The sequence below is a fragment of the Equus caballus genome, chromosome 15, assembly GCF_041296265.1.
Source record: "Equus caballus isolate H_3958 breed thoroughbred chromosome 15, TB-T2T, whole genome shotgun sequence".
Classification (NCBI taxonomy): Eukaryota; Metazoa; Chordata; class Mammalia; order Perissodactyla; family Equidae; genus Equus; species Equus caballus.
Genome location: NC_091698.1, coordinates 22,433,413 through 22,448,141, shown reverse-complemented (window position 1 = coordinate 22,448,141; position 14,729 = coordinate 22,433,413). Strand labels below are relative to the sequence as shown.

Sequence of the window (14,729 nt, the reverse complement as noted above, 5' to 3'; positions counted from 1 at the left end):
GGCATCCCGGCATTTCAGTCTTGCAAAAATACAGTTGTCAAGTTGAGGTCAACTTTGCACAGACCCACTAAAGACATAACTGTAGCCAACATACATAATACATATATATGTACATATGCATATACATATACATATATAAATTATAACTCCACAAGCGCTTTATAGATTCCTTTATGTACAATTAAACAGTTTAACTGGAATGAACAACTATGGGTTATGGCCAGTTGTAACTCAAAGAATTTTACCTTGTGTAGATTACTAGGTATCAGGTTCAGTGTAAAACAGGTGGGAGGTTGTAGAAAGCTCTCTGGTTGTCAAGGTAACGTCTCTCCCTGAGATATTTCCTCAGAATGTTGCCCTGGCATCTGAGGCAGCAGAGCCATCGAGTGGAGCTTCTGATCGGTGCACTGAGAGTCAAGTGCCTGTGACTCAGCTTTGCTTTTGGCAAAACCTAAAGGGGTATTAAACACAGAATGTACCTTTGATAGAATTGATGGATCGAGTTGCCAGGATAATGGCTCTGGAAAGATTATGACTATTTGCTGGTTGTCCCTTAGGCCTGAGTTCCTGAGCTTCCTTCGGAGGCCTCCTCACTGTGCTAGATGGGGCAGGGCTGGGGAGCTAAGCAAGAGGGGAGCAGAAGGAGGCTTAGGTTCTGTGCACGAGGAGTTCCTCATTTTGCTGGAAATGAGGTAGGCGCTCCAGAGGCAGCATCAACAATACAGGGTTGCCTATCAGCAAATGCTGAATGGTTTGGGGGATCCTCTGTGTTGTGGGAGGGTAGAGGAAAGGGCGGTTTGCAAGGGCTGTAGGAATCCGGGAAGGCTCCTGAGAGAAGAGCAGCTTCAGGTGGGCCATGGAAGACAGATAAAGTTTCTTAAGGTTTAGGGGCTGGGTTTCTGCCGAGAGAGACCACAGGAGGGAAATCAGGGGCAGAGATGAATAAATATGGTGTGTTTTGCGGAGCAATGATGAGACCCTCTCTTGGTCTGAAGGGGCTTGGAAAGCAGTGAAAAAAAATGTGCCAGGTGTATTGAACGTTCCCAAAGTCAGGCAGTCAAAGATTTGAAACTTGAGAGTGAAAAATGGAACAGTAGTGTTTAAAGGAAGTAAGTATTGTGGTGGCTGTAGGAGACATTAGAACAACAGAGAGGTGAGATGTGCTCTGCAAGCTGGAGGCAGGGAGAGCAGAAGCTGTGGAATCTGGAGACAGAACTGTGATGCTCAAGTGGCCTGCAGGAGGCTGTCTGTGCAGAGACCAGAGACGGTCGGCCAGGAAATCTGTCTCCTCGCGGAGCAGGTGACTGCCACCTTTTGGCCTTGGCTGTTTGGAGGCAAGGGGTATATATAGCGCATCTCTGATCCCCTCTCAGGAAGCAATTGTGGCATGTTGATGCTATGAAATCCCGCATGTGCAGCAAGCCCCTGGTTGAATGTAGGAAGCAGCTGCTTCTTGAAGCCAGTTTCTTTGCTGGCAAATGATGATACCGTCAAGATATTTAAGTCCTCAGGGGAGCGAGTTGCTTTTGTTGTCTCTTCCTCAAGTCACCTCTTGGTGGTACAGTACCAAATGCTCTTGAGTGTTACCCCAACAATTAGGAGAAAGGAAAAGCTCGCTTGTTTCTAACTAATAATCCACCGCTTTTTTTCAAACCCAGCAGACATTTATTGTCTCTACTAGGCAGCAGGGGAGACGTCAGTCATGATAGGTGTGATCCTTGACCATCAGGAGTTTATGATCCTCTAGAAAAGAGGAAAAAATTACACAAAAGCTGCGATGTAGTGGGCTGTAAGGGACCGTAAGTGAAGGAGAAGTGAGTGAGTGACGTTTCCAGGACACACTCTGGTGAGCGAGCAGAATCTGACTCATTCTCCACGGTGGAACCTTGAACAGCTTACCTGGAAGGTCAGGAGACTGGATTCTGATATCGCCTCTGACATTTTATGTGACTGTGGGCAAATGGGTTCCATGCTGAGTTTCTCAGAACCCAAATAAAGGTGTAGCACAGCCTGCACCCTAAAACACCTTTGTCCCCAACGTCCTGTCAACTGGCCTTCCTGAAGATTCCAGCTGTAAATGTCACAATGAAAAGAAAAGAAGCAGGGCACCTGCTTGGCTTGTATTTTACTTGTTGATTTTGTGAAAAAAGTGGTAGAGCATGAGCCATCACTCCCCGTTTCGGTTGGTACAGTGACCCTTAGACGCCAGTTTGAAAGCGTATCCCCCAGCAGAGTGAAGTGCCTGGCATTTCTGAAGCCTTAATTAAACCAGGACTATGTAAAGGCTGTGCTGATTTTAAAAAACTGGGCAACAAGGTAGGCTCATTACTTTAGAGGGACAAAATATGGATGAAGTTACACCATGTGCGCACACACACGCACACAGCACAGGTTCCTGTCTCTTTGCTTTAGGAAGATTCCTTCAGGTCTCATGTTACAGCAGACAGGAGTATATGTCGGTGAGGTAAGGAGGGGAGTGAAGAGTGAGGATCTCAGTGATTTGGGAGGAGGGTATCTTCAGGTGGGGTACCTGTACTGATGGGTGAGTCCCTTTCATGGTGTGACCCCACAATAGGGCCTTGAAAGGTAACGAAATTCACAGCAACACTGACCAGCTTTCTCTGTGACACACGACTTCCCAAGCATCGGTAATGCAAGCAGAGTGTGTTGATGGCAACCAAGTCTTTTAAAATAATCTTTTCGATGGTATCTAAAAATAAGGTTTTAGGAGTAAATCGTATAATAATTTTGAAGTCTCCTCTCCCTCAACCTTAGAAATAGTTTTCTTGACAGCACACTTTTACCTAAGCTTTTTGTTTAAAGGTATTAAAGACAATATAAAATATGAGACAAGTAAATATACAGTTATTGACACTGATCATCACTTTAGTACACAGAAGAAATGTCCTTATTAGAAGGCCAGGTAGATGTTTCTGTGGCCACCATGAACATGGGGAAGTTGGAAGGGGTCTTGACAGTGTGCTGCCTTTCTCCCACAGGTCCTGTACAACTTGTTCAAGTCTTTTTGCCAGATGAAGACCATTGAGACCATTGACGTGTTTGCTGGAATCGCGAACTTCTTTGTTGTGGGAATTGGTGGGGTGTTGATTGGTGTCTTCCTGGGATTTATAGCGGCGTTTACGACTCGGTTCACACACAACATCCGAGTGATCGAGCCGCTCTTTGTCTTCCTGTACAGCTATTTGTCCTATATAACAGCCGAAATGTTTCACCTCTCGGGTATCATGGCGTAAGTATCGAATTCTTTGTTAAGAGCACTTCTTGATGACATTCATTGAATTCACGTATTCTAAGCTAAGATGTCAAAGTTGAATAAGTTATAAAAAAAAGTAGGTTTTCTCAAATTCTTAAAAAAAAATTAAAAGTAAGTTTTCCTTACTCTTTGTTTCAAAGAAATGAAAATATGTATCAGCCAAATTTATACTAAAGTGATCTGGTGCTAAGATGGAAACCTACTTAAAAGTTACCCCTTGGTCTCATGTGAAATATGACGGTAAACTGTTGGGCACCAAGAATTGTCCGAGTTTGGTGCCCATTCAGTGTTGGCCATGTGGGAGGCTGTAAACTTGTTCCAATAAGATTGTCACCCAAACTGCACCTGGAGTTCTGGAATTGCTTGTGTGTGTGCCTTTGAATAATGTGAGGACTTATAGAAAACCTTCACTTTGTATGAGAGATTTGGTTTGATATAACAGCTTTAAGTCATTGAAAGCAAAGCTCAGTGAATAAGGCATGTAGTCATGTAATTGTAGTGTAGCTTTTTAAATGAAGAGGTATGATTATGAAGCCAGAAATATCTAAAGCAAGAAATTTGTCATTTATTAAAGGTACGGTTAGTGTATCATTCACTGACTGATTCAGAAGGACATCCTGAGACAGGTCTGCAAGGGGGCTGAGAGCGATGGAGTTTGGTTCCAGGTTTAGCCTCTGGAGGGTCACTCGGAAGGAGGCTGCTTGTTGGGTGTGTTATTTTTGTAGCTTCTCAAAACAAGCCTATTATATTATGGTCGCACCGTCATAGGGATGGTGAGAAATACTGAGTAATGGACTGTCTTTAGAAGTTTTTCTTTTGACAAATATTTATCTATAGCTTAATGCATGCTAGACTCTATACCAGGGTGTGCCATACCTATGTAGAGTTTCGGTGTTGTAAACATAGGCTAGTTCTTCTTGAAGTTTTCTCCTGTAAGCCAGTTTAGGTGGTGCTTTGATTAGGGACTGTTTGTTTTCTGCCTCCCAGAAGCCCTTTCATGTCAGACGCAGGTTAGGTTTGTGGTGGAAGGAGTCAAATGCCTCTCCACGAGGAGACTGGAGCCCATTGTAGTGAACACGTCGGTTAAAGGCAGTGCAGTTTTCGGTTTCACAGAGAACCTAAATAAAGCAACATATTAATCCAGTTTGACCCAGTAATGAAATGTCCTGCATCTTCCTGGTTGCTATTCATATCATTTGTATGACTTCCAGTTTCCTCACTGTTCTGTGACCAGTGTCACCGGAAGTGTGTGATCAGCTACTTACAAGGTCTCTAAAAGGATATAGGGGGCGAGACTGTGTCTAGTTTCCCAGCAGCGTTCTAGCAACAGTGGAAGAATCTTGAATATATTTTAACCGCATGCATGTATACAAGTTCTAGAACACCCACACAGTTATCTAACGTGTTTCTCGATTTGCCTGATGCTCAAGGGCAGGAATTGGGACGAGACGATCCAGAGTAGGGGAGATAGTTGAGGTGTCAGATGAGGTTGGAGTCCTGGTGCAGCTCTGCTTAGAAATGTCCCTGAGGATCAGAGTCCACAGAGGTGGGAAGGCTTGTGCCGCATCAAGTCCCCGACCTGCTGTGAGGACAAGACCATGGGTTTGCTTCTCTGGGAATTAGGAAATCAGGGATAAGTAGGGCCACACATTCCTGGTAAATAGCACAGGTGATTCTCTGCTGTGGTTCGTTGGTGGATGACAAATATCGCCTTTGTTTCCAACTTCAGAGTGAACGTTTATTTTACAGCAAAGTCCTTCATTACATTCAAACTAATATTGTCATTGCGCATAGTGCACTAAAATAATAAAATAACCATGTAACAAGGCAGTACAGGACATTTAAACATTTTTGGACTTGGAATTACCACGCACACCCATTATCCTATGATAGCCAGTGAAGGGACAGGTTGATAGTGGAGTGAGTTTGTTGTCAGAAGTCACACCATTTTCTAACGTGGGGTGATTAGTATGCTATTCAAAGCCTGACCACGTGCGACACCTCATAGATGTGCGTGGCCCTCTTTGAAAAGTGCATTGTATGCGCTTCCACGTTGTAATTACTGTAGTTACCTTGGGATGTTAGTCCAGGGGATCCAGTTAATGATGTAATTAAAATTGCACATCCATGTGCACCTCTTTTATAGAACTAGTAATTACTTTTGCATTTAAATTGTACCGAGTTTAGAAATTCCTGTCATACTTCATTGCTAATTTCACTTTCTTTTGCCATTTAAAACCAGATTTTAAGGTTAATGGGAGTGAAGGCATGTGATGTGCTGAGCATGCTCGGTAGTTTCCCTTGTTTGTTTCAGAGAAATGGGCAGCCATCTAGAAAGCGAAACAGGCAGAGAGGTTAGGCAGCTGGTGAGCTGGGAGGAAGAATGAAACATCTCTCAGAATTTGTACAACACTGTAGACTTGTGAAGCTTGTCCACCTGGGGTTTGCGTGCTGTCTTCCCTCTTTCACCACTACCTTCTTCCATCCATTTCTCCTTCTTCTCCCTTCTTCTGATTGCTTTTTCTTTCTTTCTTTCTTTCTTTTTTTGCTTGAGGAAGGTTATCCCTGAGTTAACATCCGTGCCAATCCTCCTCTCTTTTGTATGTGGGATGCCACCACAGCGTGACTTGATTGCAGTATGTAGATCCACGCCCGGGATCCAAACCCATGAACCGCAGGCTGCCAAAGCAGAGCGCGTGAACTTCACTACGCCACTGGGCCAGCCCCTCTGGTTGCTTTTCAGATCCTGTAACCCTCTGCTTCAACTCTGTCTCGAGTAGACTCTTGGGTAGCCTGTCCTAGAATGAGATCACTTAATGAGCAAGTAGTTCATACAAAAATTAGATTAAAAATGAAACATCCTTCTATATAAGAGAAGACCTGGCTTTGCATTCAAACCACCATCCGTCTTTTAGGCAGGAAAGTACTGGGCGGGATTTCAGCATTGTGATTTCTTTGGAAAGATGTTGGAAGTCGTGTATCTCGGGCATTCACAAAGCCTACCATTGCTGCTGTTTATTTTATGTCATGAAATTGTGGTTTGATACGATTTTCACTGACAAGTAACTTACTCAAAATGAGGTGGAGTTATATCTGTCTTCTCTTCTGTCCTGTTAGCTACTGGGACAGCTGACTTCTGGGCATCCTTAGATTTGGTTTCTCTTTTGTGGTCTCTCTTAATACTTCAAAACCTAATTTCATGTTAAGGACTTATTTACGCTCATGTCTTCCTGTGCGTTCAGGAGGGTTTTATCTTCAGACACTAAGAGAGATGAAATTCCCCGTTTTCTAATATTCTTCTCCTTTCTATCCTGGCATAACTCATTGCAGTAGGCACAGCGTGTGCGTGTGCGTGTGTTTCAGAGTGCATTTCCACAGCACTAGAGCTAAAGGTAAGGGAACAAGAAAGGTCACATCTCCATAGCACCGGACACCTTCAAGGATCACAGCACTGCAGTAGAGGCCATAGAGGTGGCTCGTAGCTAATGATTTTAGAAATTCGTGTCTTGGCTCGTGTGTTTAGGGCTTTATGTTCAGAAAGTGCTCAGAGATAAAGCACTAATGGTTCCCCGTTGCCCTCTTTCTGTCCCCAAGGACACTAGTAGATGCCTAAGATGATTCCTAAAGCAGACCCACACAGAACTGAACTGATAGGGGGCTTTGTTGCCCCCTGTGGACATCAGGCACCTTCTGGGCCCCACCTTATGCCACACAGTGCCCCATGCTCCAGTCAGTGGGACGTTGAAAACACACTGTCTCCAAAAGTGGGGTGCTTGGTCTCCACAGCAGCTTGCAGCCTGCCGAGCAGATGCTGTTTCTCTTTGACGTGCTCCAGGAACTTCAAAACCTGGCCAACTCTTGCTTCAGACGGGACAGTTGGCACCCAATGGTTCTTAGTTTTGTTTTCATGGATTAATAATTCCTAGTCTCTCTTCCCTCAAGCGTACTTCAGAATTTTCTGTTTGCTGTGTCAATTATTCTAGCAGCATTATTACAAAGAAAGTAGGAGATGGTCGTTATTAGCCTCATCTCATGAATGAGTAAATTGAGGCCCAGACGGGCAAAAACATGGCCGTAGGGCTACTCTGTGGAAAGTGGGACTTGTACCTGTGTCTCCAGTTGTCAGGCCAGTCCAGGATATGTCTCAATGTCCACATTAGAAATAAAACCGAGCACATTTCAATGAAATTTTTAAAATGAGACTTCCACGGGAATTTCCAGAACAATAGTCTCAGGAATGAAGTCTGGGAGCAGACCAAGCTAGCCGGACTGAGGCAGTCACTGCCGAAGATGTGAAGATCGTGTTCTTTCTTCTGTTTTTCCTTGTATGAGTTGCTAATTCTCATCTATTTAAAACTTTGAGCAAAGTAGCCATGCATGCCTTCGTTTGTCATCTTGTAGCGTCTATCCTGGTTCCCTTTGGTGTGCCCAGCATGTGTAGCATTGAGGAGACCGTCTCTTCAAGATGCAGTCATAGCAATCATAACCCTATGTGCCACAATGGTTAGTCCATGGCTACTAGTCTTCTCAAAAGACTGAGAAAAATGAGCACGTAACAGTGCAGGACATTGATAACACATTACACAAAGCATCATGTTTGGTTGTTTCTTTTGAGCGTAAGACAGGTTTTCTATTAATTTTTGCTAATGTGCTTCTTAGTGTGAGAATGTGACCTGGAGCTTTAACAAAACAATCTGGATAAACAAGCTGGATGAATGCTTGTCTGCATACAAATCATCAGGTATCACACACTCTCTGGCCTGGCCACCTGTAGATCCAGTTGGTCTTAAAACCTGTTTAAACAGAGAGCAAGCAGACCACATCAGCTTATTTCCAGTTTGAACTTTAAACCTCAAATTCACAGCGCCCCCCCCCCACCCCCCCCCCCCCCCCCCCCCCCCCCCCCCCCCCCCCCGCCATGCTCCCTGGCACACACACAAAATTTTTAGAGGAAATGGCCATTAAGGACTGAGTCACTTGCATAAGAATTGGCTTAATCCTGCAGGCAGCGCTTCAAAGTAGCTGTTGGCCTCCAGGCAGGCCAGCTGGAACTCTTGAAGTGTGTCAGGTAGAGCATGGATGGAGCATGCTCTAAGCACAGGCCCAAGTCTGGGTACCATGAGGCTTCCATGCTTACGCACCAACTGACATGTCCTTCCACCTTCCTCCTCCCCGAGCAGTGTTTCTCCATAGCACTTTAGAACTTAGAACAGTCTCACATTTTTTAGTGTAGGGATAAACAGAAACTGATTCTAAATAAGCAAAGTATAATCTGATTTCTAACAATATAGGCTGAAATGAACAGAGAGGCACTCTGTTATACAAAATATCAATTATTACAAAGATCCAAAATGTAACCAACAAAGCTTGTAACAATTTCTAAGGCAGGTATCCATCCTGGCTCCCAGTAGGGGCTTCCCTTGGAGTTTCCCAAAGGCCTCACTCCCAAGAAGGCTGTCCTGAGGGCAGTCACCAGGATGCTACAGTTCCTTGTTCAGCCTGGACTGAGGAGACTGATGTCGTATCTCTAGGAAGTGACAGAGCTGACAGAGCTACAGCAAAAAAAAAAAAAAAAAAAAGTCAAAGCCTCTGTGAGGAAAGGAAAAATGTCACCCCAAGATCCGCAGTTAGGGATTTTGATGTGAACATCTTCACAGCCTGGCTGAGGGGTGGGACTCTCCCTGAGGAAAAGTTGTCCTCCTACAATAATGAGCCAAGTCCCTTAAAATAGATTCCTGGCTTTGAGTATTTTGTATTTTTCACCAACTAAAATCGTAATATTCAGTGTTCAAACAAGTATAGTTTCATGCCTCATCTTCTTAGAGATAAAGCATTATTTTAACCTGTGTTTTTGTCTGTATTTGCTCTGCAGACTAACTGAAAAAAACCAATAGAGCCTTTATATTGCAGCCTGTATGGGGAATTTAATTTATACAGCCTGTGAATTCTCAATTACGCGAGTCATATATGATTCAGTTAGCTTGTAATTAAGTACTTTAAGGTATGTTAAGAATTAGGAAACAGCATATGGAATATTTCATAGTAGTTCTTAAAAAAGTAGTCTAAAAATTTAAAATAGCTATCATAATAGATGCCACCGTGAAGGCGTTTCATTTTGTGGAATGCATTTTACAGATTTCTTTTTAAGAGCAAATGATATAATTTGGGGCCTTCCTCACCAAAGGTTTGTGGTAGCTTCTCAGGTTTGTCATTCCAGGCAGCTTTATTCTAGATAGTCTCAAAATATACTTGATTTTTTGTTTGTTTGTTTTTTTTTTTAAGATTGGCCCTGAGCTAACATCTGTTGCCAATCTTCCTTTTTTTTTTTCCTTCTCCCCAAAGGCCCCCAGTACACAGTTGGATATTCTAGTTGTGACTGCCTCTGGTTGTGGTATGTGGGACCCTGCCTCAGTGTGGCCTGATGAGTGGTGCCATGTCCACGCCCAGGATCCGAACGGGTGGAACCCTGGGCCGCCGAAGCAGAGCGCGCGAACTTAACCACTGGGCCACAGGGCCGGCCTCCAGATACTTGATTTTTGATGGAGGCGAAAAACCAAACCAAACCAAACAGAAACCTCTAAGTAAAATTAGATATTCCATTGTTGAAGATTATCGTGGGTAGATTTTTAAAGCTACTCAGTCTCCGAACGTGTTTCTGAGTCTCTTCTTGGGTTTATCAGCTTGAACTAAAGGAATAATCCTTTTAGTTTAAGTGAAACAGCAAACAGAAAAGTTAATTTTCTAGGAAGCATGGATACAGTGTATAATAAATCTAATAAATGCTGTATTTGACCGGCTTATCAAAATCAATTCATTACATTCTCAGAATGACATTTAGCTAAAAGACAGAGAATATCAGCGTTGTTTTTCTTGTTCTTGAGGACTCCTTGTGGTAGAGATCTTCTCAGTTAATGTATATAATAGAGTAGATTTTAGGGGTGGGTTGGGAATTCCTGGGCAGGAAAATATTTGGTGTTTGCCTGCTAAATTTAAATTCCACGAAACTTTAATAGTTTGCTCCTGGGTCAAGAACTGATTCCCCGAGATCTGTGTCAAGAACGGAGATTGTGGCATAATTGAATAATACTGGTTCTGTCGTCACTGCTCTTTTGACTGTTTCTTGACTATTCTTTGTGTTTATATAAAACGATTATATCGTTGCTGGCCTATGCTTCAGATATATTGTGGAAGATGACTTGATGATCAAATCGTCAGTAGATTACTCTTGGTCCAGCGCTTACTATTTTAAGCGGCATTTTCCTCTCTTAGACTCTCAGGTATGAGCGAGTTGCAATAGTAAGGCTAAAATTATTTGCTAGTAATGTGTAGGCCTAAATGTCAAACAAGATTATAAATCAGAAATGTCAATATTGTATAATTGCTGAGAAAAAATGACCTTTTCTGTTTTAATGAAATTTTTTTCAGAAAACTGATACTGAAATGAAGTGTATAGTCACCACCCAGCTAGTACTTCTGAGTATGACACCTTTGGACACATGGCTAAAATCCATTTTCCGTTCCTTTCGTGAGGGTGTTCGAACAAGGAATTCACCTGCAGGGGTCGAGGCTTGCTCTTCTGAGAACAGGATGGGTGCTCTAAGGCAAACCTGTAACGACTTGGCCTTGATTTAACAGATCTTTGCGTACATCTCAGCAGGTCTCTGTGGAGGAGAGGAGGCCAGCCTCCCATGAACCCAGAGACTTCCGCTGTTGGTTTCCTTGGCAAGAAGAGGCTGTGAGCGGCTCCTCTTGATGCCATAGTGTGTCTCTTAGTGTACTCTCTCTTTCTGCTGCCAGTTTTTCCTTACCTCAGTCAAACCTGAGGTCTGACCTTTTCAGTGTTACCAGGGGAGCTGGCTAAGTGGCCAAGATTCTATTTTCGCATGTGTTCTCACAGTTAATCTCTGATTATTTGAGACAGCTTGAGTCTCCGGGGGTCCTTGTACCCAGGAGCCCAGCTTAAACTGTACAGAGAGGCTCTGTGTTAGTAAGGGAAACCAACATCAAACCACATTACGCCGTAAAGGGGAATTTGTTGGCTCATATAAATAAATACTTGTAGATTTGGCCTTGGGGTGATGAGGCCAGGGGCATCCATGTCACCAGGATCATCTTTCTCTCTCAACTTTGTCTTCCTCCATGTGATGACTTCCTTAGGCCAGCCATCTCTAAAACATCAAACAAAGGTCACAGGCAAGTTGGGGTTTATATCTCTGTAACCTTGTTGCTATAAAGAGAAATCCACTCTGCCAGCTGTTGTTGAAAGACGAGTCAAAGGAAGGACTGTGATTGGTCCAGGTATTTGGAAAACTGTGATTGGCTCAGACTGTGTCACATGACCAGCCCTGTTGTATGAGAAGTAGGGTCTGTTACCAGAAGGCAGTGAACTTAGGCTCACTGGAGTGAGACTGCCGTCCCAATCTGTCTTGACTGCAAGTTACCAAGGAAAACTCAGTCCTTTATAGTAAAGTATATGGGGGTGGGACTGGTGAGGCCTGAGTTGAAGCCTCAATGATGAAGACAAGGGCATTCTGGGTAGAAGAAGTGTAGCTCCAAGAAGAAATGCTCTGCTCCATCCAAGGAACTGAGCTCTAGGGTGGTGAGAACGGCAGCTGCCTAGTCTTCACCTGTTTGGTTCTGTAGGCAGTCAGGAGCCTTTGGACACTGTAAGCCGAGAGGTGACACAATTCATTTCTGTTTTGTGGTGAATACGTGATTAGTGTGCTTCTGAAACCTTTTTACACCATCACACATAAAAAGGATGATATTTTAATAGTTTACTCTGGGGTGAAAAATATTTACTCTAGGGTAAAGGCTGGAGGTCCTGGCCCCGGGCTCACTGGACGCCCCAGGGCTGAGGGGTCGCTGTCTGGGCTGGAGGGTAGGGAAGAGCTGCTGGCAGCAGGGACAAGGGGCCTCCGTGGAGACTCGGGCAGGAAAAACGGATGTGTGAAGGCACCTGCATGCTAGTCTAGGCAAGAGGAGATGGGAGCCTACAGCCAGAACTGAGTAATGTCTCAAGAGGGAGAGAAGGGCAGGTGAATAGCCGGCAAAATGTAGTGAAACCCACCAGAGTCCTCAAATTTCACATTAGTCCTTATTTTCACTCTCCAATAAAGTTGTAAATAAAATGATTAAAGTTTCAGCTCTTTTTCTCATTCATTCTTCCTCCTCTGAACCTTCTGCCTGTACTCCCACTTGCTTTCCTCAAACTCGATGTATTTAGGAATCACCTGGAAGGGTTGTCCCATATACAGAATCCCAGGTCCCCACCAGAGATTCTGATTCCATAGGTCTGAGATAGGGTGCAGGCATTTGTGTTTTTCCAAGGATTTCTCATAATTATGTAGTTCACGAGCCTTACCCTTAAAAATACTGCTCTGATATTCGTGCTGGGAGCAGTAAGAACTTCTGGAATGCAGTGACTCTTACTGATGTTGCCTGTGCTCATGTCGAGTCCTGAAAATACGCTGGACGTTCATCGGCGTAGTGTTGTCTCATGGCCGTTTCTCATACCCAGGTCCCTCCCGCAGCCCACCCCCAACACAAGGAGTTCTCCAGCTGGAAAACGTTAATTCCATCGTCATGATCTTGGTCTGGTGTTTCTGCCTCTGGGGCCTTTGTCAACACTCCCCAACTAGAGTCAGTGGGCTCCATGGGTCCCTTAGTGCCTTGCATTTCATTGCACTTTTGACAGTGAATTTTGATCCTTTATGTGGTCTCTCCACAAAACCGTGACTGCTTTAGGTGCCAGTACGTGATCTATACAGAGTAGTTGAATTGAATTGAAAGCTTATAAGGAGAACAAACCAAAAGATGTGGAAAATCCATGAATGGGCAAGACCACATGAATAATCAAGCATCTATAATAGTTTGAATTTACTTTATTTCATTTTTGATATCTTAAGAAAAGTTGTTCAGTTTCTATGCTTGGATCCTCCTTTGAAAAACAGTTTTGTTTACATTTTCTCATATGTCAAACTTACTCTTTTGATTGTCAGGTTTCTGGGAAGAGGCAATCCGTTATATGGTAAATTCATCCCCTGGAATAATTAATTTACCTCACATGAATGAGTACTTTATTCTGAGAACACGCAGTGTACCCTGAGTCACCACAAGACCCGGCTTTAATCAGCACAGAGAAAGCTTTTTAATTGTTCTTTGTCCTTGCTAGGGCTTGGCGCTGATTAGTGGAAGATGCTTTCATATTGGGCAAAGTCTTTATTGAGAATATACAACTAGTATTTGGGCTGTATTTTCCTGCAATGAATGAATGAATGAAAGTGAAAGAATTTTACAACATTCTTTCTATCAGTTTAAGTTTAATTCTAAGCAGTTCAGATTACAGAAAAAGTCTCTTAACATGGGATTAGAGATTAAATTGACCACTCTTTAAAAAGATAAAAACACTTGTATTTATAAACTGAATTAATAGAGGCATGGCTTCACATAGGTATGTAAACACGGACAGGATGGATATATTTTTCATCTTCACAACCAGACATCTGCCTTCACCCCTGCCTTCTCTGTGCATACCTCGTCTTTTTGGTTCTAGAGAGCATGACCGTCTGGATGAAGGGCTTTGGGTCTTCATTAATCCAGACTCAGCCAGCATTCGTTCAACATGCTCGGTGCCACTGTATGCAGGGAGCCGTGCTAAGCTTGGATGAATGCTAGCCCCTCTTCTCTCACAGCGTACATCCTGATGGAAAGGAAATGAACATCCATAGAAGGCAGGCTTCATTGACAGCCACAACGCAGCCATGGAGTACTCTAGAAAAAAGTATTTGTTGGCATTTTCTATTCACAAAATAGTCAGATGACAGATCTTCTAAGTAGAACTGTTTTTCCCCCTTAAGATTCTGTTGAGATAGTATTAGCTGGGCTGAATGTTTTCTGTGCTGAATTTAGGGTAACATAATGATGAAGAAAACATCAAGTGCTGACGAATGTAAAAACCACTAATTATAGTGCTTTAGCTTCTCCATCTCTAAATTGATGATAATCACTATACATTTATGTTAAAATATAACGTGAGGCACGATAATAACAAAGCAGAATGCACCAGTGAATTCTATACGTATGGTACCTCTATGTGGTCCCATGGAATGGAACCTAGCACCTAATATGGACGTGTTTTGGAGTGTTATATGGGTCAGATGCTGCAACGGATTTTGAAAACAAAATGACAAACCATTGCGGGAAACAAATTTACTCCGACCTCTAGGTTCATGTCTCTCCAAATCTATCTACCAGATGTCCTTCAGAGTTTTCTTTCTAAAACACAGATCTGTCTGTACCCACCACATGCCTGTTAACAGTTCACCATGTCATTGATTCGAAACACACTAATGACCTTCCAGACACTATGCTAAGCATTGATGACACTTGTTTTTTTCCTCATGAAGCTTCCAGTCGGGTTGGGGAAATAGATATTAACTATATATGATCAAAG

The 14,729-nt window shown here is 43.2% G+C and overlaps 1 protein-coding gene across 1 annotated transcript in view; it reads left to right on the top strand.

The window, feature by feature from the left end:
- SLC9A2 (solute carrier family 9 member A2) overlaps positions 1 to 14,729 on the top strand; it is an 87,369-nt gene that overhangs the window by 36,249 nt on the left and 36,391 nt on the right. The window contains 1 exon segment of the mRNA NM_001163960.1: positions 3,000 to 3,250. Within this exon segment, the coding sequence (NP_001157432.1) occupies positions 3,000 to 3,250 (251 nt within the window).